Source organism: Mytilus trossulus, chromosome 1, assembly GCF_036588685.1.
Source record: "Mytilus trossulus isolate FHL-02 chromosome 1, PNRI_Mtr1.1.1.hap1, whole genome shotgun sequence".
NCBI lineage: Eukaryota > Metazoa > Mollusca > Bivalvia > Mytilida > Mytilidae > Mytilus > Mytilus trossulus.
This window is the reverse complement of record NC_086373.1, coordinates 37,093,204-37,120,831: the sequence shown is the minus strand read 5'-3', so window position 1 is coordinate 37,120,831 and position 27,628 is coordinate 37,093,204. Positions and strand designations below refer to the sequence as shown.

At 31.2% G+C, this 27,628-nt stretch overlaps 1 protein-coding gene across 3 annotated transcripts in view; it reads right to left on the bottom strand.

Annotated features, from left to right (window-relative positions):
• LOC134723377 (voltage-dependent calcium channel subunit alpha-2/delta-3-like) overlaps positions 1-27,628 on the bottom strand; it is a 123,641-nt gene that overhangs the window by 34,357 nt on the left and 61,656 nt on the right. For all 3 annotated transcript variants that reach the window (XM_063587002.1, XM_063587010.1, XM_063586996.1), the window contains 12 exons: positions 21,429-21,539; positions 19,824-19,883; positions 18,990-19,173; positions 15,083-15,214; positions 14,194-14,260; positions 12,372-12,522; positions 11,563-11,730; positions 10,695-10,853; positions 9,369-9,447; positions 3,876-3,925; positions 2,541-2,651; positions 736-792 (listed from right to left, as the gene is read on the bottom strand). In XM_063587002.1, coding sequence (XP_063443072.1) covers positions 736-792; positions 2,541-2,651; positions 3,876-3,925; positions 9,369-9,447; positions 10,695-10,853; positions 11,563-11,730; positions 12,372-12,522; positions 14,194-14,260; positions 15,083-15,214; positions 18,990-19,173; positions 19,824-19,883; positions 21,429-21,539 — 1,329 coding nt within the window. The remainder of the gene's footprint in view (positions 1-735; positions 793-2,540; positions 2,652-3,875; positions 3,926-9,368; positions 9,448-10,694; positions 10,854-11,562; positions 11,731-12,371; positions 12,523-14,193; positions 14,261-15,082; positions 15,215-18,989; positions 19,174-19,823; positions 19,884-21,428; positions 21,540-27,628) is intronic.

Here is a 27,628-nt window from a genome sequence, read left to right as displayed (position 1 = left end):
GGATACTTGAAATATATTGTATTTGCTAATTTTAAAAAGATGATGTTTCGGTACATTTTGCTTTTTCAGTAAACACTTCATCTGTTGATAAATATTGTGTACGTTTTGTGTATATCTAAATATGTTTACCTATGTTGAAAGACATGCATAGTATCAAATCAGAAAAATAACATATTTTTAGTCTCTAGGAAATCTTGTTAGATTTTTGCTGCTATTTTTGCTAAATAGGTCCAATTTAGGTACTCAGTGCATTTTGGGTACCGTTACGTTATACATCAATAAGGCAAAAACCAAACAAACAAAATAACTAAAAAGAAATTTAAAAGCAATACAGTATTTTGGAAACAACTGTTTCAAAATGTTTGGAACTAAAATCGGTACAACATCATTAAAACAGAGCAGTTGCTTGGAAACATGCATAGGATTTCCCATACTTTCATACTATTTCCACCTCTTTCAAAAAAATATGCCCCCTTTCCAATATGGCAGTACTAACCGTGAAGAGCACTATTCACATAGGTGTCTTTCAGTAGTAAACTAAATTTTCAATCAGCTGCTTATTTGCTATTTCTATATCTATATGTTCAACAAAAACTCAAACAATGTGAAATCCCATCTGTCAATGTAAGACATTTTATACTATTTTGATGAATTCAAGGTAATCTAAAACCAGAGCAAACTTAACTTACTGTTAACAATTAATATACAATCAATTAATTTGGCTGTGATACTTACATAATAGCCTTTCAAGTCATAAACTGGTGCAGCAAATGATACAATATACTGCAATCCCTGGAATATACAAATAATGTCATAATGTCTTATGATTCAAAATCATGTAATTCTAAAAATTAATAAATAACCTTATCTGGTAACCCAAATGTTAAAATTAAATGGCAAAATTTAAACATGTAAACTATGCAAAACATTCAAAGTTAATGAACTGTCTAAAACAGCAAGTCTGTATCTCCCTTTTTACAACTTTGTCAAAGAGATACAACAGTTTATTGCAATCCCTAAAGTTTACAATGTCTTCCATCTTGTCAAGCTTGTTTTTACTGCTTATCATGGTTTTATATAACTTCTTTTACTTTTAATTGGCTGGCACCTTAAACACATTTACTTCAAAAAGCAAATATTGATTTCTCTTTTTAATGGACATAAACATTATAGAATTACATTTAAAGAAACAAGATTCCTATAGAGGAGCTTATGACCCAAAATGATTTACTTTGAATATCCATATCTCTTACATTGCAAAAGTGGCAACTCTCAATAAAATGTCCAATATTCAGTGAATTTCATACTGTCCTATACCATCCTTTTTCATTTTAAATGTGAAAATGAAAAGTAGGCAAACAGTAGAGTGGGTGGCGCATATTCGACCTGGACACATTTTCACCGTTTTGCTATTTTTTTCTGTAAAATTTGTGTGCATTACCCAATAATTGATATTCCTCTTTACCTCATTTCCAAGGTTATTCTCACATATAAAGAAATATGCAGGTGTTTTTTAAACGATTTTGGCAATTATGTAAGATCTATATGGCAATCATGAGAAGTCTTAAAGTAAATATTTGTGAGAAAAATCTTATAAGAATGATCTCTCAAGCTAATTCATGTTATTGCAAACCAGGATAACGAGGATGGTCATATCACACATTACTGCAAAAATGTGTCCACCATCATTCACAAACAACTTGATTTCCTCTTGAATTTGAGTTAATTTTAAAAACAATTATCCAATGTTTTGGTTTGAAGATAATTCCTTCATCAAACATTTGTTTCACATATTACAATTTCTGAAATCTACATAAAAAGTTTCTAATATTCGATGTAAGAGGAAATGAATGAATTATGCAGGGAATACAGGCCACTCACTCTACCCCCATAATTATTTGAAGCATTCCTTAACAAATGTTATTGGATTTGATGATAACATATATAAAAGAAAGTCTATATGTGTAAGACTTCAAATTTTTAGATAATACATCTACAATATCCTAGTTATATTGTAGTTTTTCCTATTGTTCTAGACTATATGGTGACCTTGTGCTAGTTATATTGTAGTTTTGCCTATTGGTCAAGACTATATGGTGACCTTATCCTAGTTATATTGTAGTTTTGCCTATTGTTCTAGACTATATGGTGACCTCGTGCTAGTTATATTGTAGTTTTGCCTATTGTTCAAGACTATATGGTGACCTTGTGCTAGTTATATTGTAGTTTTGTCTATTGTTCAAGACTATATGGTGACCTCGTGCTAGTTATAAGTAGTTTTGCCTATTGTTCAAGACTATATGGTGACCTCGTGCTAGTTATATTGTAGTTTTGCCTATTGTTCAAGACTATATCGTGACCTCGTGCTAGTTATATTGTAGTTTTGCCTATTGTTCAAGACTATATGGTGACCTTTGTGCTAGTTATATTGTAGTTTTGACTATTGTTCAAGACTGTATGGTGACCTGATGCTGTCTTTTTGTATTTATTTCTGAGTCAATGATGTTGCTGCATAATATTAATATAAATATAGATTATACCCTGTCTTTGTTATCTGAGACTTCTGTTATATAGTCTGCATACAGGGATGTCCATATATGATTCTTTGTTCTACTAAAAGCTAAAGGTCGGCTCATCACTTTTATATATTCCTGCCAAAAAAAAAAGAATTATTTTTACATTTACTTGACAACACATATAATGTAAATTTCCGTATGATACCATTTTCAATGTGTAAAAATAGTATGTTTTTGAAATATAAACTTACTGAAATTTATTCATAAGATGAGTGAACATTTTGTAAACAATGTTAAAACATGATATTGAAGGGAGATAATTTAAGTTGAGGTATCATTATAGTAAAACAAAAACAAAAATCCCCATTGATATAAGTGCTTTAAGCAATTACTGTAGAGAAAATATATTTGAACTATCTTTTTTGTCAGTAAACAAAGTAATAATTCATTGATCAATAAAATTAAGATATAACAAGTTACTTATAAAATGTCCTTTGAATAGTAATTTCCTGGTCCAAATCATAGTGCTTTAGATATTGACCTTCTGATAAGAAATTCCTACTTATTTTAAGTAGGCAGACATTCAATCAAAGGAATTAGATGGAAAGAATATTTTTTATTACACTGCACCACTTGCTTCATACTAACAACCTTTTAGCAAATTGGTTTTGGCCTTTCGAATAAGAACAGTAACATCTATAAACTCTTTGTTCATTAAGATTTACAGACAGATAAAGCACTAACAAAATGTTTTTCACAATTTTTCATGAATTTTGCTGCTATGAATTAACCAAATCTATTTATTTTTTCAAGTTTTAGGTTCATCACTGATTTAATGCACGAGTATACTTTTAGCTGAAGGACACCTCTGGGTGCGTGAATTTCTCGCTACATTGAAGTCCTGTTGGTGGCCTTCTGCTGATGTTTTTTCTATGGTCGGGTTGTTGTCTCTTTGACACATTCCCCATTTCCATTCTCATTTTATTTTGTTATGTAAACAATATAAAAATAGTCATTAATTTGATATAATATTATTTTAAATCAATTTCATTGTTGTGCTAAATTTCAAACATGATTAAGTTTCAACACTTTCCATTGGCATTCTTTGAATTATTTCATAACAAATAGGACATTTTATGGGCTTTGTTTATTGTTGAAGGTCGTACAGTGACCTATAGTTGTTATTTTTTGTGTTGTTTTGGTTTTTTGTGGAGAGTTGTCTCATTGGCAATCATACCACATCTCCTATTTTATATAGACTGAAGCACACACCAGAAAACCTAATGCCCCTACCACTGTAAGATTTATTCCTTGCAGATGTCACTAACTGTAAAAGTAGAGTAAGGAAAACTACATTACCTGAACATTTTCTTGAACATCTGCTAAGGTAGATATATGTGTATAATATCCTACAAAATAAAAAATAACTAACATTTGACTATGTGTATACTAAGCTTAAATGAGACATCATGGAGGCTTATTCTTAATTTAAAAAAATGCAACTTTTATTACATGAAACAAACAAGAGGCTCTCAAGAGCCTGAATCGCTCACCTTAATTCTTTTGGTTAAATCTCTCATCAATGATTATTTTGGCTTTTCAATTTATTTAAATGTTTTTTGGATCGTCCTATTTTCTTCAAAAGCCAAAAAAAATAATCATTTTCTCCTATGTTCTATTTTAGCCATAGTAGCTATGTTTCTTGACATACAAGGAAATAAAATATAAAATTTATACTAGATACTCTGAAACTCATTTAGCCTAAGTTTGGCTGAAATTGATACAGCAGTTTCAAAGGAGAAGATTTTTTAAAGTAAGTCAACATGATGAACAAATTGTGAAAAAAGTCTTTAAAGGGCAATAAGTTCCCCATAACTCCTTAAGGGGTCAATTGACAATTTTGGTCAAATTGACTTAATTGAAGATCTTACTTTGCTGAACATTATTGCTGTTTACAGTTTATTTCTATCTATAATTATATTCAAGATAATAAACAAAAACAGCAAAATTTCCTTAAAATTATCAATTCAGGGGCAGCAACCCAACAACAGGTTGTCTGATTCATCTGAAAATTTCAGGGCAGATAGATCTTGACCTGATAAACAATATGACCCATGTCAGATTTGCTCTAAAAGCTTTGGTTTTTGAGTTATAAGCCAAAAACTGCATTTGACCCCTATGTTCTATTTTTAGCAATGGCGACCATGTTTGTTGATAGATCATAACTTCGGATACAATTTACAAACTAGATACCCTAAGGAACATTCAGTTAAAGTTTGGAAGAATTTGGCCCAGTAGTTTCAGAGGAGAAAATTTTTGTAAAAGATTTTTAAGATTTACGAAAAATGGTTAAAAATTGACTATAAAGGGCAATAACTCCTAAAGGGGTCAACTGACCATTTCCGTCATGTTGACTTATTTGTAAATCTTACTTTGCTGAACATTATTGCTGTTTACAGTTTATCTCTATCTATAACCAGATGCTCCCCAGCAGGCGTAGCTTTATACGACCGCAGAGGTTGAACCCTGAACGGTTGGGGCAAGTATGGACACAACATTCAAGCTGGATTCAGCTCTAAATTTGGATTGTGATTAAATAGTTGACACAGCATAGGTTTCTGACACAGAATGAATGTGTTCTAATGAACTTAAAATTTTTGTTTTCTCTTAGAGCAATCCACTATGCTGTTGAATATTAATCCTCTCAAAAAAATGTTTGAAGAAATTTTCATTTTATTTATGAAATTTCATTTCAAATTAGAAAATTGAACCCATTTTTTTTAATCACATCCCCCTTTCCCTTATTCCAAATTAATCTCAATTAAATTTCTAATGGAGTTTGCAACAATAACTACTCATTTAAATACATCATAAAATATTAAGATGTAAAAAAACTGCTTGTTATCACTGAATGGTAAAGATTATTTTAATTTATCAGTTGGTAGTAAAAAGTTAATATACATTGTATATAACAAAGATTTGAGTTGATTCTGGACAAAGAAAGATAACTCCTATTAAAAAAAAATATTGCTATTTCACAATATTGTGCAATTAGATATTTCTTGCTTACTATTCTGGACAAAGAAAGATAACTCTAATTAAAAAAAATATTGCTATTTCACAATATTGTGCAATTAGATATTTCTTGCCATTGTGCAATACTGTGCAATTGAAAAGACTTGCTATTGCACAATACTTAATATAATATTTTAGATCCTGATTTGGACCAACTTGAAAACTGGGCCCATAATCAAAAATCTAAGTACATGTTTGGATTCAGCATATCAAAGAACCCCAAGATTTCAATTTTTGTTAAAATCAAACTAAGTTTAATTTTGGACCCTTTGGACTTTAATGTAGACCAATTTGAAAACAGGACCAAAAATGAAGAATCTACATACACAGTTAGATTTGGCATATCAAAGAACCCCATTTATTCAATTTTTAATGAAATCAAACAATGTTTAATTTTGGACCCCGATTTGGACCAACTTAAAAACTGGGCCAATAATCAAGAATCTAAATACATTTTTAGATTCAGCATATCAAAGAACCCAACCGATTAATTTTTTGTCAAAATCAAACTAAGTTTAATTTTGGACCCTTTGGACCTTAATGTAGACCAATTTGAAAATGGGACCAAAAATTAAGAATCTACATACACAGTTAGATTCCGCATATCAAAGAACCCCAATTATTCAATTCTTGATGAAATCAAACAAAGTTTAATTTTGGACCCTTTGGGCCCCTTTTTCCTAAACTGTTAGGACCAAAACTCCCAAAATCAATACCAACCTTCCTTTTATGGTCATAAACCTTGTGTTTAAATTTCATAGATTTCTATTTACTTATACTAAAGTTATGGTGCGAAAACCAAGAAAAATACTTATTTGGGTCCCTTTTTGGCCCCTAATTCCTAAACTGTTGGGACCTCAACTCCCAAAATCAATACCAACCTTCCTTTTGTGGTCATAAACATTGTGTTTAAATTTCATTGATTTCTATTAACTTAAACTAAAGTTATAGCGCGAAAACCAAGAAAATGCTTATTTGGGCCCTTTTTGGCCCTTAATTCCTAAAATGTTGGGACCAAAACTCCCAAAATCAATACCAAACTTCCTTTTGTGGTCATAAACCTTGTGTTGAAATTTCATAGATTTCTATTCACTTTTACTAAAGTTAGAGTGCGAAAACTAAAAGTATTCGGACGACGACGACGCCATCGTGATAGCAATTTACGACGAAAAATTTTTCAAAATTTGCGGTCGTATAATAATATTCAAGATAATAACCAAAAACAGCAAAATTTCCTTAAAATTACCAATTCAGGGGCAGCAACCCAACAACAGGTTGTCTGATTCATCTGAAAATTTCAGGGCAGATAGATCTTGACCTGATAAACAATATTACCCCATGTCAGATTTGCTCTAAATGCTTTGGTTTTTGAGTTATAAGCCAAAAACTGCATTTGACCCCTATGTTCTATTTTTAGCAATGGCGACCATGTTTGTTGATAGATCAAAACTTCGGATACAATTTATAAATAAGATACCCTAAGGAACATTCAGTTAAAGTTTGAAAGTATTTGGCCCAGTAGTTTCAGAGGAGAAGATTCTTGAAATAGTTTACGACGACAGACGACGACGGACAACAGACGACGGACGCCAAGTGATGGCATAAGCTCACTTGTCCCTTCGGGACAGGTGAGCTAACAATATTATAAAAGAAGCAACTTTCCTATTGATAACTAATTTCATTGTGGATTTTTTCTGATTTCGCAACTTTTGAGTATCAATTATATGGTCATTTTTAAAAAATTTCAGTTTATAAAATTTAGAATTTTTCGAAAAACTAAGGATTTTCTTACCCCAGGAGTAGATAACCTTAGCCGTATTTGGCACAACTTTTTGGCACAACTTTTTGGAATTTTGGGTCCTCAATGCTCTTCAACTTTGTATTTATTTGGCTTTTTTAACTATTTTGATCTGAGCGTCACTGATGAGTCTTATGTAGACGAAACGCCCGTCTGGCGTATAAAATTATAATCCTGGTACTTTTGATAACTATTTACACCACTGGGTAGATGCCACTGCTGGTGGACGTTTCGTCCCCGAGGGTATCACCAGCCCAGTAGTCAGCACTTCGGTGTTGACATGAGTATCAATTATATGGTCATTTTTAAAAAATTTCAGTTTATAAAATTTAGAATTTTTCGAAAAACTAAGGATTTTCTTACCCCAGGAGTAGATAACCTTAGCCGTATTTGGCACAACTTTTTGGAATTTTGGGTCCTCAATGCTCTTCAACTTTGTATTTATTTGGCTTTTTTAACTATTTTGATCTGAGCGTCACTGATGAGTCTTATGTAGACGAAACGCGCGTCTGGCGTATAAAATTATAATCCTGGTACTTTTGATAACTATTTACACCACTGGGTAGATGCCACTGCTGGTGGACGTTTCGTCCCCGAGGGTATCACCAGCCCAGTAGTCAGCACTTTGGTGTTGACATGAGTATCAATTATATGGTCATTTTTTAAAAAATTTCAGTTTATAAAATTTAGAATTTTTCGAAAAACTAAGGATTTTCTTACCCCAGGAGTAGATAACCTTAGCCGTATTTGGCACAACTTTTTGGAATTTTGGGTCCTCAATGCTCTTCAACTTTGTATTTATTTGGCTTTTTTAACCATTTTGATCTGAGCGTCACTGATGAGTCTTATGTAGACGAAACGCGCGTCTGGCGTATAAAATTATAATCCTGGTACTTTTGATAACTATTTACACCACTGGGTAGATGCCACTGCTGGTGGACGTTTCGTCCCCGAGGGTATCACCAGCCCAGTAGTCAGCACTTCGGTGTTGACATGAGTATCAATTATATTGTCATTTTTAAAAAATTTCAGTTTATAAAATTTAGAATTTTTCGAAAAACTAAGGATTTTCTTACCCCAGGAGTAGATAACCTTAGCCGTATTTGGCACAACTTTTTGGAATTTTGGGTCCTCAATGCTCTTCAACTTTGTATTTATTTGGCTTTTTTAACTATTTTGATCTGAGCGTCACTGATGAGTCTTATGTAGACGAAACGCGCGTCTGGCGTATAAAATTATAATCCTGGTACTTTTGATAACTATTGAAAACATAAAAATTGTCACTTTTATCAAATGAATATAAAAATAGTACTTCAAGAGAAACACTTCCCTAATTATTTGTTACTTACATTGTTATCAAAACACAGAAGTTTAATTTGTTTATATAACATTTTTATCTAAATTCACATTTCGCCTGAGTTCAATTTCCATATAGCCTTAGTATTTTTTTTACCTTTTTTACCTGGAATTCACAGCTAAGGCAAAATGGGAACACACCATCAAGGATAATATTGCAATGTCTAAATACTATGATAAATAACAAATAGTGGTTTTAAACGATACATCATTCTCTAATAAACAAGTCACAAAGCAAACAAACAGCAGTCTAATGGCTGTTCATCATCTCTTATTAAGGTCAACTCCTGATGCAAGGTCTAGAATATGAATTGATGGAGATGTGTGGTCTACATCATCAGAAAAGCAGGCTGTTTACAAATAACCAAAAGACATTCATAAGTCAACATATGATCTTCATCAAATCGTCCTACATCATATCGAGTTCAAAATTGCACCTAGTGCAAAAAAATTACCTCAACTGAATACAAGTTTATTTGAGATGTGGTAATAAAAAATCTGTTCTAATCTGGTGATGAGTTAACACTGAAGACTGCTTGATCATATGAAGTTTATTTTATAGGCATAATCAATTCTATTTATCTAAACCAAAAAATGTAAATAAAGTAATGTAAAATGGTTACCTCTATTAGCATCTGCCATCCATTTTGCATTGCGACTCTCTGATACTTCTCTTCCAATGAGAAATGTAAACACTCTGACCTAAAAAAAATAAATAGAAACAACATCAGTGCCAATGTTATACAAAGTCAAAGCATATACTTATATAAACTTTACTACAATTTAAAAAATCATTTTCATTTTGTGTACTTGTGTGATACATACTCTTGTATTTAGCCCCATCTTCAGGATGGATGGAACATGAAATAGCTAAAAGACAGAATAAATGAGCTAACATTTAAGTTAATTTCCATGGTGCTATTTGAAAATTCTGGGGAGAACACTGCATCATACTAAATTCTGGGAACCGATCTCATAGGAACAATTTATCCATTGCTGTACTAATTTTGGAAGTTACTGAAGGCTCTTCATAATTTTTTAAGCCATGCTTTATATGAAAATTATGATGAACCAATAGTTAACACACTTTTACAGTCATTTTTGTGCAATTATTGGGGTAATAAAGAAGCATATTGCTGTTATTGAACCTTGTTTGGTGATGTTTAAATGTTATACATTTTGATATGACAAATTCTGTGGCAATTATTCTGCAATAGTTACATTAAATGTATGTTTCATTATCATACATTATTTTGATTGGCTAACAGCAATATCACATCCATCTGAAATTGACATTCATTAAACAATGAAATTTTACATTTATGATGACACAAGTTCCCACAATAAAGTGCACAGGTATTCATAAATTAAAGAAAAACTTGACAGAAATCGTGTTTTTATGATTGTAGCTAAAAATATAATTATAATTATTGAAACATTATTTATGTATTTATCAAAGTTGTACAAAAGTCGAACATGTAAGAATGTTGTTGTTGTTTATAGTTAACACATGTTTAGTTATTTATAGTAAGGTCATTTTGAATGGGGTTTAAAGTTTCATGCAGGAGTGAATTCAGGTAGTTTAAAGTCATTCGAGCCATTGCAGTTAAAACGACCAGAAGAAGTTTTCCAAATAAATAATATAATCATTTTATATCATTTACTTTCAGATTTGTTGACCTTTAGTGTGTGGTAACCAGCACCAGCTGAGAATGTTTGGTGTTTTTACACAAAAACATTGATTTCATTATACATATACGAATAATAAATGTGCACTTGTCTCTGCAAGTGGCGTCTCCCATGTGAGAGTTTGTGGTTATTTGATAAATATTTTATATTCGTTTGTGTTTACAATTAGAATTTAATTGTAATTTCATAGTATTGTAAAAGCATTTACGGTGCATACATTTTTAGAATGAAGCGCTCTATAAACTAAAAGAGATTATTACCGATTTATTACTTGGCCAATTGTATTCCTGGAAAACTTTTTCATAACTTTCCGGTGCTCCATCAGTGATTAACATTAAAGCTTTGTTACAAAGTTTAGGATTGTCTGTCTGTTTTGTTTGCTTTGACTGCTCAGAATTATTTGATAAATTTGACTCCACCTGCAAAAAACAAATCAAAGTTAAAATCATTCCCTTATAATAAAAGTTAAGGCACTGAACATACCAGTTGAGGACATTGATAAATTAGTCAGTAAATTAAGTTTTGTCACTCACATATGTTTAACCAGTGGCCTAGTTTTACAACTTTTTAACATCTATCTATCAATGAATAGTTTAATGTGATAAATATTTTATACCCCCTTTTTAATAAAAATACAATCGATAAAGGAAAGTATGGAGCACAGTATTGTAAGCTTCAAATCAGAAGTTAGAAACTTCTTTGCTACATCCAAACAAGTAAAGTTCCTTTTGTCAATGAAGATTATTAAACATTCAAGAATTATTTGACTTGCTTTAAAGTTTTCAATTTCCAATTACAATTAAGCATTGCACAAGAACTAAAATTTTCCTCATAGCATTTGAATTTTGTTTATGAAGTACAAGTAAAAGAGCATTTTCATATTGTAAAACAATTCATTTTTAAGGAATACTCTCTTTCCCTGCAAATTATTATTTCCAAATTGTTTACTTTGTAGTTTTCAGTTATAATAGGATCCAATGTAAAAGTAAGAAATGTGGTACATGCTACCTCTTACTTAACCAGGTACCAGGATGTCCTACCACACAAGGTTACCAGTCGAAAGATTGCAACTCAGGGTGAAAAAAAGGTGCTTAAAAAAGTCTATCTAGCTCATTGAATATGCAATACCTCTTCAAACAATTCAAATGCTTCTATTAAAGCTCTAGTAAAGTTAGCTTTCTGACTAGGTTTGATATCTTTGACTTTCTCCAACATTCTTCTTTTGTTTTGCTCACTGGCATGAATTAGTGTTCCGTTAGAACAGCCTTTGTCAACATATGATGGCTCTTTTGAAAACTGAAATTATAAATAAGCAAGATATTCAAATCAATCAAAGAGAAAGATATGATACAACTATGAGAACCTTTAACTTCCATGGTTTAAAGAAAAATAAGAAGATACAAAGGACAATAGCAAACGGTAAAATAAAGATAAAGAAAGATGAATGATTGTTTGCTGTTTGATATTGTAGCAACCCTTTCAGTACTTCTGACTATATTGTGGCAGAAAATTTGAATCGTGGAGGTAGCCAGAATGTACAGAGAGAACCACCAACCTTCTGCTAGAAAACTGGTAGTCAATTGAATGTAACATTGGGTATCTATATACAAGGTATCAATCATTGAGGTCTTATAACTTCTTAAATGTAAACTTTGGACAAATTGTTTATGGGACCAGTTTAGCATCACTGTCTATTATTCTGCATCTTTTGCATGTTGAAAGAATAATCCTTCAAAGACAAAGAACATAAAACCAGGCCCTTTTCCAACAGATATTTTCCTCACTGTTCTACTGTAACTATTGTTATTTCTGAAATTATATTGTATTACTTACTTTTTATTGAAAACAACATGTTTTTACTATTAATTACACATTAAACATAAACATAATAAGTTTTAGTATGATAGCATGAATTATTAACAGTAGATAGCGCTTACTTCTATAATTTGAAAATGATCTTCATCACTTAGGGTCTGTAATATTTTATCAACTGTAAAGTGTGTAATCTTCATACGCAGGCCTTTCATACTACCACTAGAATCTATCAATACTATAATATTCTTTGGTGTAGTTGCTGCTTTTATATACCTAAAATGACAAAACAATCTAAATATTTTGTAAATAAATCACAGTCCACATGTCTTAAATCTACTGTCATCAGGAAAACTAATCCTTTGTTACACTGAATGTGCAGAGCCTGCTTTATGTACTGTGTTGGAACAAAAAGAGTTGAATTGAATAATACAAGATATTTACCTGAAGAAAGGCGATATTAACTGTGCTTAATGTCACATGATTTTACATTATTTAATTTTGATAAAATGTTTGATGTATAATTGGTTAATACAATTAAATACATTTGCTATGCTCTTAAAACAGCAATAACACACTTAATGTCTTTTTTCTATAAATATGTTGTCTAATTGACTTTTGAAAAAAATTAATATACACTTCAGCATCAGTGCATATCTGTTTTCAAAAGTCAAACAAAGGACAAGTTTGTCTCATCAAAAGACAGTAATTGTATATGATTAGTTAGGTGTCAAGTTTGTATTAAATGGAGTCAGGTGGCTAATAATAAAATCATAAAAACCTGATCAACTAATGAACTCAGAAAGTTGAAAAGATTATTCAAAGGTCAAGGCAATTACAGACTGAGAGGAAGCCTTTGTGGTCAAGTCGTATAAATAGTTGATTTACAGTGATCACCGGCATGAGGTAAAATCCAGGTTGTGGAGAGGTGTGTTTGATTGTGAAGACAAATACAGATTTTGGAGAGGTGTGTTTGATTGTGAGGACAAATCCAGCTTGTGGAGAGGATGTTTGATTGTGAGGACAAATACAGCTTGTGGAGAGGTGTGTTTGATTTCGAGGACAAATCCAGCTTGTGGAGAGGTGTGTTTGAATATTAAGTCATATTTAGCTTGTGGAGAGGTGTGTTTGATTGCGAGGACAAATCTAGCTTGTGGAGAGGTGTGTTTGATTGTGAGGACAAATCCAGCTTGTGGAGAGATGTGTTTGATTGTGGAGACAAATCCAGGTTGTGGAGAGGTGTGTTTGATTGTGAGGACAAATCCAGCTTGTTGAGAGGTGTGTTTGATTGTGAGGACAAATCCAGCTTGTGGAGAGGGGTGTTTGATTGAGAGGACTAATCCAGCTTGTGGAGAGGTGTGTTTGATTGTGAGGACAACTCCAGCTTGTAGAGAGGGGTGTTTGATTGTGAGGACAAATCCAGCTTGTTTGAGGAGAGGTGTGTTTGAATATTAAGTCATATTTAGCTTCTGGAGAAGTGTTTGATTGTGAGGACAAATCCAGCTAGTGGAGAGGTGTGTTTGATAATGAAGTCATATCCAGCTTTTGGAGAGGTGTGTTTGATAATGAAGTCATATCCAGCTTGTGGAGAGGTGTTTGATTGTGAGGACAAATCCAGCTAGTGGAGAGGTGTGTTTGACTATAATATTACTTGAAAAGGATCGCCAGTTTGTATGTTGACCCTAGAAGTCATCATATGCATATTGTTTTAAGTTGCTGATTAATTGACATGTATCCAACATTTTCATCTTTTCACATTTATTCAATAGTTATCAAAGGTACCAGGATTATAATTTAGTACGCCAGACGTGCGTTTCGTCTACATAAGACTCTTCAGTGACGCTCAAATCAAAAATATTTATAAACCCAAACAAGTACAAAGATGAAGAGCATTGGGGATCCAAAATTCCAAAAAGTTGTGCCAAACATAATAGGTTAATTGCTTACCAACTTCTCATTCTACAATCAAAGGTATCAATTCTCCCATCTGTATTATTCTTAGGCCATTTTATTCCTGTAATAAACAGATCATAATGCATTAAAAGGGATACCTATTTTTTAGAGGGGCACTAGCAATGAGCTATATAAAAAATCTAATGTAGTATTTTTTGTTCAATCATTAAAGAAATGCACATAGTAAAATAATAATTGGCTTTTTGCAGCTAGTATGATTCAATTTTGTCAAAATAAGCTAAAAAATACCCACTGATTGTGAATAATTTGACCTCATTGAATCAGCATTCATATTATTAAAAGTCAAAGAATGTCAACATTGAAAGTGAAACAAAGGTAAATCATTTGATTGACTGATTCAATCCACAAAAACTCATTCTTATACAGTTAAAAACGATGATAAACAATATTTTTCATCTATAATATGAAATTAAATGGACCTAGAAAATTTAAACAGCATGAGTTTGCGTAATATATTTATATTTATTTATGTTTGCATCACTTATATGGTCATCGCCTCATCGGATGACTGTAGAGGTCAACTCAATAGTTAATTAGATGGCGTCTAGACTAAAATACACACAAAACTAAACTATGTATTGTCATGCCAGTGCTCTGTTAATTGTTTATCTTAGCCTTTAACAGTTAGGATAAATGTTTTAAATTGTTATAAATAAAATATGAAATTTGATTAAAATCTGTGAACATGAATTTGACAACTACTACCCTTTTAACTATCTTCCTGACTATTTTAAATGTATTTTTATTTCTAAATTATTTTTCCTTAAAAATTTGCATTGAGATTCCAAACTCTAATATCAGATTATTACATAGGTTAAAGTTCATAACACATTTAAAAAAAGAAACAATACTAAGGACAAACCTGGATAAATTCTGAAGAAACCATCTGAACTACAGAAGTATTGCCATTTAGATGATTGGTCAGTATTGTGATTTTTCTGGAATTGTCCATCTAATGTATGTGTCCAGTTTACTCCATTCTGAATCTCTGGAGCTTAAACAACAAATGTGATTCAAAATTTATACAAACAGTAATGGGTATGTTCCAGACTAAATGTGTATTTGGACCGTACGTGTACGGTCAGACTGTATGAGTATACACGTACGGTCCAGCTGATGTTTTGGGATCATATGGGTTAAATTTAAACAAATATTTATCAAAATCATTATTTTTAGTTACAAAAATTGTTTTTATTACATGTATGAGGATAAAATGACTAAGCGAACAATTGAAATTAAATATGTGTTTATTTGTATGTACGTAAATCCTATTTTGGTACTCAAGGTGACACTGACTTCCACAAAGAACGTCATATTTTTTTGTTCATGCACGTTGCTTTGCATTTTTTTTTTTGTAAAGTTCCTTAATATTCTAAAACGTTTGTCCTCCCAGTCTAACTTTACTTCCGATAACTTCAATTTCAATTAGTATACTTGGTTTCAATTTATGAATTACTGAAATGCTAAATACAGGAGATTAACAGATTAAATAAACATGATTGTTTTTAATAGTTATAACATTATTTTGTTTTATTTCAATAACTATAGAACTTTTTACATTGATTTGAGATATAAGTTATGTAAATCTGCTATATACATTTGTATCTAATAAACATGACCAACTTCTTAATATTAGTCAGACCGTACGCATACAGTCCAACCGTATGCATATTTTGAAAATATACGCATACGGTCAAGACCGTACGCGTACGGTCCAAATACTCATACGGTCTGGAACAGGTACATGTATTATCATAATGTTAATTCACAGAAGACTACAATACAGTAGTTTAATAAGTATGTCAGTTTCGTATATAGTCGTGTAGTAAGTATACTAGTATTGTATATACAGTAGTGTTTTCATTACCACAGTCATGTAAACCGTAGTGTATTCATGATGTAAGGCTAGTAAACAGTAGTGTATTCATGATGTAAGGCTAGTAAACAGTAGTGTATTCATGATGTAAGGCTAGTAAACAGTAGTGTATTCATGATGTAAGGCTAGTAAACAGTAGTGTATTCATGATGTAAGGCTAGTAAACAGTAGTGTATTCATGATGTAAGGCTAGTAAACAGTAGTGTATTCATGATGTAAGGCTAGTAAACAGTAGTGTATTCCTAATGTAAGGCTAGTAAACAGTAGTGTATTCATGATGTAAGGCTAGTAAACAGTAGTGTATTCCTAATGTAAGGCTAGTAAACAGTAGTGTATTCATGATGTAAGGCTAGTAAACAGTAGTGTATTCATGATGTAAGGCTAGTAAACAGTAGTGTATTCCTAATGTAAGGCTAGTAAACAGTAGTGTATTCATGATGTAAGGCTAGTAAACAGTAGTGTATTCATGATGTAAGGCTAGTAAACAGTAGTGTATTCATGATGTAAGGCTAGTAAACAGTAGTGTATTCCTAATGTAAGGCTAGTAAACAGTAGTGTATTCCTAATGTAAGGCTAGTAAACAGTAGTGTATTCCTAATGTAAGGCTAGTAAACAGTAGTGTATTCATGATGTAAGGCTAGTAAACAGTAGTGTATTCATGATGTAAGGCTAGTAAACAGTAGTGTATTCCTAATGTAAGGCTAGTAAACAGTAGTGTATTCATGATGTAAGGCTAGTAAACAGTAGTGTATTCATGATGTAAGGCTAGTAAACAGTAGTGTATTCCTAATGTAAGGCTAGTAAACAGTAGTGTATTCATGATGTAAGGCTAGTAAACAGTAGTGTATTCATGATGTAAGGCTAGTAAACAGTAGTGTATTCATGATGTAAGGCTAGTAAACAGTAGTGTATTCCTAATGTAAGGCTAGTAAACAGTAGTGTATTCATGATGTAAGGCTAGTAAACAGTAGTGTATTCCTAATGTAAGGCTAGTAAACAGTAGTGTATTCATGATGTAAGGCTAGTAAACAGTAGTGTATTCATGATGTAAGGCTAGTAAACAGTAGTGTATTCCTAATGTAAGGCTAGTAAACAGTAGTGTATTCATGATGTAAGGCTAGTAAACAGTAGTGTATTCATGATGTAAGGCTAGTAAACAGTAGTGTATTCATGATGTAAGGCTAGTAAACAGTAGTGTATTCCTAATGTAAGGCTAGTAAACAGTAGTGTATTCATGATGTAAGGCTAGTAAACAGTAGTGTATTCATGATGTAAGGCTAGTAAACAGTAGTGTATTCATGATGTAAGGCTAGTAAACAGTAGTGTATTCCTAATGTAAGGCTAGTAAACAGTAGTGTATTCCTAATGTAAGGCTAGTAAACAGTAGTGTATTCATGATGTAAGGCTAGTAAACAGTAGTGTATTCATGATGTAAGGCTAGTAAACAGTAGTGTATTCCTAATGTAAGGCTAGTAAACAGTAGTGTATTCATGATGTAAGGCTAGTAAACAGTAGTGTATTCATGATGTAAGGCTAGTAAACAGTAGTGTATTCCTAATGTAAGGCTAGTAAACAGTAGTGTATTCCTTGTCAGTCTATTTAACTGTTGGGGTTTCATTATCAGTCTAGTCAACACTAGTGTTTTCACTGTTGGTCTAGTATACATAACAGTATTCAGTAAGTGTTTTGTTTTGCAGTGTATTTTTATATCTAATACTTTTAACTGTGAAGTGACATTTGCTGCTGGTTGATTCATCAACCTTTCAATCCTTTTTTCTGATATTTATCCTTGTATCCTAATCAAGAAGCTTTAGTCATTTCAATACTTTGTTGATTTTAGGTTAAATTGATAATCTCTAATCCCATTTTCTGTCTTTTTCTTATAACAAGATTCAGATATATGGTAATTATGTTTTCATAACAGATGATTGTTAACAAATTATAATAGCATTTTCACACTACCATAAGGGAGAAATATTTTTTACATCGATCTTAGGTTTGAAATAATCATGAATTTAAATTATGTTTTTCTTCTTTCTTATATATATTTGAGATCTTTCAGTATGTACCTGTTTGTTTATTTTGTTAATTTGACCTTGAAAATTTGGACAGACTTATCAGTCCCCTCTGCCTGCATTTACAACTGTGTTTGTCATGAAACCATAAAAAATTCAATCCTATCAAATAATATTAGATTTTCCTAAGAGGTTGTGAAAATGTCAGCTTTTCAACACGTTATGAAGCTATTTAAGCTTACAGTGATGAGATATAGTAAAATAAGATATATCATAAGTAAGCAATTTTTGTTTTGTGTTTTACTTTCATATTATATTGTGCGCTGATATAAAAGTCAGGTTTTTACCCCTCCACAATTTGTATAAAGTCATTAGCTATCTTTATTTTTTCAGAGGAGTGTATGTTAATAGTAAAATTATTTTTTTAAATTGTTTTCTGAGTGAATATTGTGGATTCATTAATTTTTGTGGATTGAGAAAAACTTTCATCTTAGTGGATATTTGATTTCATAGTATGCTTACATTCCTTTGTAAATTTGTTGGAATTTGTGGTTCACAGGTAACCAGGAAATCCATAAAAATTGGTATCAAACGAATAATAATGATTCCACAGTATATGTTGTAAAACTTGTGTCTGATCCTTTTGTCATTTTCAACAATAAAATATGTTTATACTAACAAGTATATGTAAAGTTGTGAAATGTAACACACACACAATAGAATAAAATTGAGAATGGAAATGGGGAATATGCCAAACAGACATTTAACAACCCAACCAAAGAGCGGACAACAATGGGTCTTCAATGCAGTGTTAAATCCCAAACCCAGATGTGAGCCTTAGCTGGCCACTTAATAAAAATGTGTACTATTAAACCTACCTTTATCAAATACATTAGTTGGTACATGTATAGTACTCAGATTATAATTGATCATTTCATCATTATACTTTTTGTCTTGGACTAAATGAATATATTTGTAAGTTTTCATTGCATTCTCTACTGTTTCATTCATTGCCTGCAGGTCATCATCACTGAGAAGTTTCTTGTTATTGAGGTAGTCAAGCTGAAATATGAGAAGAAAAGATAATTATACAAAGATTAAAGATGAAGATAATGAAATGAACTGTGAGAATTTATACATCAATGAACAATCAAAATTTTACAGTAATTAAACCACAAGACATTTTGTAACAAAGGATTCAACTTTTTATTGGATCATATTCGAGTAAAAGACATGAGCAAATTTGTATACTGTTTAAAAGAGCTATGATAATTAAAAATAGTGTAAAATGAAACAGAGTAGAACTGCTGGCCCTCAAAAGTCTGAATTACTCAACTAGCTCATTTGAATTACCCACAAACCTCTGATTCAAATGGCAACAATCTACAACAATCTATTAAAGTTTCCTTGAAGATTTTTAACAGTGGTCTTAGATGGCCTTGTTTTTCTTCTGAACTGTTGAAAATGAGGACTGCATTTTGAAAACATCTTATAAATCAATCTAGCAAAGTTTGATTGAAAAAAGATTTCAGGGTAAATATAAATGTGAAAAGTTGAAAAGAGGATAGATGCCAAATGGTGTCTATAGCTCACATGGGAAATAATTGTCATAAATCATTTAAATTAAGTGTTTGCTGTATTGCCTTTTAAATTGTTTTGAATCTCACAAGGAATTTATTTCAAATCTACATTTATTAACTTCTAGAACTTACATCAATTGTTTCTTCATAATGACTTTTAATGTTTTCTTTTTCAGCAACTTCAACCAATTCCTGTAAAATATCAAATTATATAATAACTAAGAAATTATATAAGACTAAATGAGAGTGCATGTAGTTGTCACATTAAATGTGATGAAGTGAAAAAGATCAAATTTCCACTTTTGTCAATATATATTAACCTATAAAATTTTAGCTGGAAAAAAGACTGTATTGGAACCTCCAACCTACTCATTTGGTAAATGTCCCGTTGGAGCCTCCAACCTACTTGTTTGGTAAATGTCCTGCTTCATCTTTAATGTTACTTTGTAAAATATTCATTCCAATTTGTAATAGGGTTTTAATTTTCAAATTGTAAATAGACTATTTTCATATTACCGACTTTTGACTACGGTTTATATTATTTTTACACAGGTTACCGATGACATCCTGGAACTCGTTCAATTAAGATCAGTCATAATAAAAAAATCAAACATTTAATGGATGTAATTCGAGGGGAAATTTTACTATTTTTCCAATGAGTTTGTCATGTAAGGAAAATATGAAGCAGTACATTTTCCCTAAGAATTGTACAGATTAAAAGCTTGATGTTACTTCTTTACATTGCTCTAGCTTGACTTGGTACCAGGATGTCTTAGGTAGAAAAAATAATATAATAATATGAAAATAGTCTATTAAATAATCTATTACATTCAAAACAATAAGTTTAATTCTGTTGACTGTTTTTACAGATCTTGTCTGTTTGATAGGAGTTTGACATATCAATGAAAGAAAAGGATATGGTGTATTAATTCATCACACAAAATCACTACATACATTTGATAAAACCTTGACTGTTGTAAGTCAGAAACCTCTCCAATGGTTTCTTCTGTCATATCTTAATGTTGTTGTGTTATTCTGGTAATGATGGGTGATCTTTGTTAGACAATATGATGTTCTCTATATTTTTGTTATTATTTGAGTGGTTTGGTAACTGTCTTATTGAAATCTGCTTCATTTTTTTTTCAGACATTTAATGAATGGCTATTATCTATTTTGAATTTATTGAACCATAATACTAATTTTTGACTCTTAATATTGAATAATCCGCGAAGCGGATAATGTAAAATGTGAAGAGTCAAAAATTAGTTAAATGATTCAATAAAATCAAAATAAATTATTGCCATTCATTATAAATAAATTTCTATCAAAAATAAGGCTCAAAGAACTTTTTATATTATTTATATTAACAATAACAACATTCACACATGTTCGTGTATAAATACACGTCAGAGTGGGCGTGTCACCATCAAAATTGACAACATTGAAAATAAAACTAATAATTTTAACCAATCAGGAGCCAGTAAAATCACCAAATTTATTTAAAATTGAATGGTCTTGATTGTTCGAGGTGAATGGACTGTCGGGTGCAAACCATCCACTGCCCATCAAATGATGAAATGAGAAGAAAGAAGAAATTTAAACTGAACAAGTATGGTTTGAAACTTATTATTTAATACTTGATTTTTCAATTAAGTTTCCTTATAAGATCAAAATGATTCAATGTGACAGGCATGACAGCAGGATTTTGTTAGACTTTTTAGGATTGATTATACCAACCTCAACTGCTTTAATCTTTTTCTTTAACATTCTACCAATATCATTGGCTACCTCATTTACTAAGGATCTACCATCTAGCTTGATGAAATGTTGAAAATATTTATCATATTTCTGAAAATAAAAGAAAGAAAAAATCGTATGATAATAATTGACCTACTAATAAAATACATTATAAATCATTGAGAAAAGTTAGTACTAATGAAATCTGACCACAACAGATTTAGTCAACAATAAATATAAAGTCAATATTCTATTAGGTATCTACATAAAATATCTTATTTAAAAAAATCATATTATACAAGATAATACATTTAAAACAAACGGGATTTACATTATCACAACAAACACGTTGCTAAATTACAATTTGTCTATCTCTTTATCATTGAAGCAACATTTCAATGCTCTTGTCACCATTGTCATGTACAAATAGTGTTTTTATGTCTGGCCTTCAAACAGGAAACATAAAAACCAAACTATAAGTCTATATATGTAGGCTAAACATTGACGATGACTGCATAACATGAAATTAATGGTGAAAACTGTGTTAATGTCTCAATTTCTCAGAAACTCAAGAATCTCAAAGTTTATACAGATCACTAAATTCCCGCAATTTTATTTACTTGTCTAACCACTTAAAAATACTGGTTTCAATTCTGAGACCTGAACTAAAAACAGAAATAACAAGCTATTCCAGACCTATACTTGATACTAGATTCTGTAAATCTATCTGAGGTTAATGATCCTAATCCAATTTACAAGGAAGTCTGATATTATCAACTATGTTCCCATCTTTATCCCATACTATTTCTCTTACTCTGATTACAGTAATTTTCTAAGTAAGATATTTCCTAATACTGTAGTAATGGATGTCAAAGCCAGATTAATTTACCAAATAAATTATATTACTGATTATTTCCCACTGTAGTAATACAATCACAGGACCGTTAACGATAATATTTTTTGATTATACAAGTAAAGAGATTTTAAACAATGCATTCTGTAAATACATTATCATCAATTTTTATAATCTGTGTCGAGAAATTAATTTCCCTTTGTCAATCAACTGTCCGATGTTTACAAGATTATCAAATAAACAGTAGATCCACAACCTAACAATCTTTCCGTCACACATTTAAACCTATGAATCTAGGTACAGCTCAAACAACAGAGCTGTCAGCTTTGATAACTTGTAACCATTTTCAGAACGGCCCAAGACTTCAGTAATTGTATATCTTAACAAACTGACAAGGTTTAGGATTACACTGACGTGACTTATCACAGGTTTTTCCAGAACACGGTTAAAAAACTGTCAAGATTTCATCTTCATGACCTATTTCAAATCTAGGTTCTATTGTGACACAAATTGCTCGAACCTGATAGTCCACTAATTCTGACATTAATTCAGTCTTTTTGAATTGTTCACATTTTTGTATGATTTTTTCCATATTTTAGAAGCAAAATTTTTCAGCTGTAATAAGAATCTTGAGAGAATATTAGAAGAATGGTAGCAAATAGGAATAGGCTGCATAGCTAAAAAAAAAAGTGCTTATGTAAGCCTAATTTCATTCCACCGTGTCTTTATTCCAGGTAACTGTTTTTAACTATAGAATAAATAAGTAAAAAGTGTGAAAGTGTCGATCTTTATATCTTTGTTTTGTTTATATTAAACTAGTTTAGTGTAGAGTACTGTAAATTCAGAAATTATTGCGTGCATTTATTATTGCGATTTTGTCATTTTAGCCTTAATGCGATTTTAATTTTTCTGATTTTGAAAATAATAATAATCCTGTTTAATCTATATAAAATATCTTAAAATGGGAGTTCAAATTATTGCATTTACAACTCTGTCGCATTTTTCGCAATAATAAAAACCTCGCAATAATAAATTTCTGAATTTACAGTACTTCTTTTGGGACAAATTATATCAAAATTACAGAAAAGTCTACCTGCTTTTACAAAAAAAAATTGATCTTGAACATACTTCCTCAAACCCTTCTTTCTCATAATATTTCCCCTAATCATTAATTTTCAAAAAGCAGAAGAAGCAAATTCCTATGCATCAACTTGATCTGCATGCTCATTGAGTTTATTGACTTAAGTAAAGTATTATAAATGTAGTTTAAGAAAAAGTTCATATAAAACCTTTAATCAAAGCATCAAATATACATCCATCCTAGGGGCCAGCTGAAGGCGCCTCTGGGTGTGGGAATTTCTTGCTACATTGAAGACCTGTTGGTGACCTTCTGCTGTTGTTTTTTTCTACGGTCAGGTTGTTGTCTCTTTGACACATTCCCCATTTCCATTCTCAATTTTTTCCATCTAATTATCATTGAGATATTGATAGATTACCATTTAACTTTCAAACATAGGTTAGAATGAGAACAAAAGAATATGCTAAAATCAATACTGTGCCAGATAAAAGTACAAGCTAACTGGAAATTGACTATTGCCTCTACCTTGCCAATAGAGTCATTTTTCTTCTATACAATTAGACCTAAATAACGTAAATAACAGCTTTCATCATGTTCAAGATTAATTTCCTCTCCAATTTGATCCCAGCAAATAAATGAGGAAAATCCACTAAAGTAATCGAATTAAAATCTTTAATCAAATAAATGCAGTTCTAGACATGACATCTTGTGAAAACATTTTGAATTGTTGTCTTTCAATTGACAGAATTAAATTCAGGATGAACTTCTTTTTTACACGAATATAATATTGAACAGGACAAATATAACTCTATAATGCCTTGGCTCATTAACCTCATGGTGGATCAAGTATATTTCAAAAGATATTTTAAGAAGAAGAAAAAAAACACAAATAGAAAGAAATCATTGAAATGATTCAACAATAGAAAAACTATAAATATAAGAGTGCATACAATGAATGTTTTCAATCTTTATTTAATGAATGGCTATTATCTATTTTGAATTTATTGAACCATAATACTAATTTTTGACTCTTCACATTGAATAATCCGCGAAGCGGATTATGTAAAATGTGAAGAGTCAAAAAATTAGTTTTATGGTTCAATAAAATCAAAATAAATTATTGCCATTCATTATAAATAAATTTATATAAAAAATAAGGCTCAAAGAACTTTTTATATTATTTATATTAACAATAACAACGTACACACATGTTGGCGTATGAATACACAACGTCAGAGTGGGCGTGTGACAATCAAAATTGACAACATTGAAAATAAAACTAATAATTTTAACCAATCAGAAGACAGTTAAAACACCAAATTTATTTATTGACTTTTAATGAAAATAATCTAACTACAGGTATCACATAAAGTTCACATTACACACAATCAATGAAAATGAGGTCAAGGTCAGAGGAATCATTGTGGATCATCATTTCCATATATATTCATTTCAATATATTGTAAATTGATATTTTTTGGCAGATTTAAATAAAGACACTAAAAGGGCCAAACCCTCTAAAGTAATAATTTTTTTAACATAGTATCTAATAAAGTTGACATTAATTGACCAATGAACCATAAAAATAAAGTCAACATCAGATGAACCTTGTAAGTCGGCTGCTTATTACTTTTTATATTACTGTAAGTATTTTAGAAATGGACCTTAAGAACAATATATCATTGATAACTGAATAATGAAAATAAATTCAAATGGTCTGTTGAATGTTTACCCTTCAGTGATTCAATTGTATCTACAAGTTCTTGGTAAACAGGATGTTGAAGACTTTTTCGTATTTTTTCACATTCATTGTTCTTCAATATGTGAAAACATAAGATGTGGTATAATTGCCAAAGAGACAACTATACACCAGAGACTAAATGCTTATGTGAATGTTCATACCAAATTCAGGGCACTCTGATCAGTAGTGCTTCAAGAAATGTGAATACGCACATCACATCACTGCTTGCTAGTTCATAACAGCCTTTATCAGTGTTTTTAGAGTTATTCCTGCAAGTCCTTTTTTTCATTTACCTAGGATAACGTGATTATAAGAGAAATTAGTTTCTGCAGAAAACCTCCAGGAAATGTTTTATTTAAGAATTGAATGCTTCTTTTTGTAAATTTATTGGGGTGTAAAAGCGTTGACCGAAGTACAATTTGTTTCTGCGCTTCATTCTAAAAATGTATGCACGGTCAACGCTTTTACAACCCTATAAAGTTACAAAAAGAAGCATTTAATACTTATAATTACATTTTTTAGCTAGGATCATGAAAAGTTCAGAAAACACGATTTTTATCAAGTTTTATTTAATTCACCTGTGCACTTTATTGTGGGACCTCGTGTCATCATGCATGATAAATGTTATTGTCTCATGCAATTGTTTACGGAATAACATGTGATGTGCTGTTAGCCAATCAGAATAAGGTATTATAATGAAACATGCATCTAATGTAATTATAAAGACACAGCAGTCATTAGTTATTTCATTATAATTATGAGAGAGACGAAAGCAGACTAGTACTGCCATTCAAAAAAAAACATGCACTGCTTAAATAACAAAGAGACTTAGGTAAACCAACAAGGAAGTCCTTAATTTTCAAGATGAACCCGATAACTATAGAAGAACCAGACGTAGAAAATACAATAACTTGGAATCAAACATGAAAAAATAAAATTATTTTTACTTTGATTTTGTAAGGCTGGATTCATATCAGGAAGTCATCTATCCACTGGGAAATTTTCTTCATTCAAATGCAGCAGCTCTATAACTGGAGGCATCTGTTAGTAAATCATTAGGCAAGACAATCATAGGTAATGACCCCAGTGTCTGTATCTGACAATCAATAGTCAGGACAACAAATGAAGCTTGAGACACGATCAGTGAGTAACCTTTGATTCTCTTTTTGGAGTTAAAACAAATGTCAACACAAGTGACAACTCATAAGGACTATGTTGTTAATTCTTTTATTCAGAGAATGACAAGCTGTCCAATAGTCAAAAACATTTCTTTATGATTTTATGTTTTTACGATAATGCAGGACAACAATTAAGTCCAGTCTGTTATACTTAAATCATAAAGAGAGCCTTCACTGAAATGTCTTGCCTGCTTTATTGATCATGTTGAAAACCATAGAGTAAAGGGTTATTTAACAAGTTTTACACAAGATCAACCATGTGCATGTGGTCAAGGTCATAAGATCCTACCAGACAAACAGGCATACCTTACAATCTTTATTGCACCAAAAATTGAGGACCTATTGCTCCCAAGAAACAGAACTTTCCATGAAAACTTAACTTTGACCAGTGAACAATGATTTCAAGTGAAGCTAAGGTCAGACAAACTCTGCCAGACAGACATGTACACCTTGCAATTTGTTTATATACCAACTATAGTTTACCTATGGTTAAAAACTTTAAAAAACATAACTGTTACATCCGTTTTTACCCATAAATCATGTTGATTAGGTCACATAAAATGAAACAGGCTAGACAGACATAAACACCTTACAATCATTCCATACACCATATAAAGTTGACCTAGTGCTAATATTTCCTGATATATTCCATTGACTACAAACATTTAACCTTGATACCAGATCTATGAAATAAGTAGAGGTCATAGAGATAATCTGCTTAATAGTTTGGTTTCTAAAAAAACATGGTTTAATGTTAAGATTGATATGTTATTCCATTAAAAAAAATCATGACGTACTTTGTGCTTGCTACTTCATGTAGATAGGCAGAGCTTAGACCATGGTTTAATCTGATATTTTTCATGTTAAACCATGATTTAAACCCCTCTTCTTTGTTACAACTCCATGTGGCTGACAGTTAAGTGAATAAACGACACAAGTATTTCCGAATGAACCGGTTGATTTTGGAAAAATTGAATTGATCGATTTTCTCATGCTTGTGCTAAGCAGGGGGCTAGAACGACATTCCCACTGGGTTTTAATTGGATAAAAAATCACCAGGCCACTTTTGAAGATGTTACAAAACATATACACCATGCCTTACTCATAACATATTTAAACGAACTCATCCTATGGATTCATTGTTTAAATATGTTAACTCGTAAATAGCGTGGTATATATAATACTTAATGCTTGAATTTGCAGATTTGAACAAAGAAAGCAATTGGGCTATGTATTTGTGGTTTTATTCCATAACAGAAAGAAAATTTGTAACTTAACACATCAGAACACAAGGTACTATATAGCAGAAGGTCTAAAATATATAAAGCATTAACCCAAAGATTATGCTGC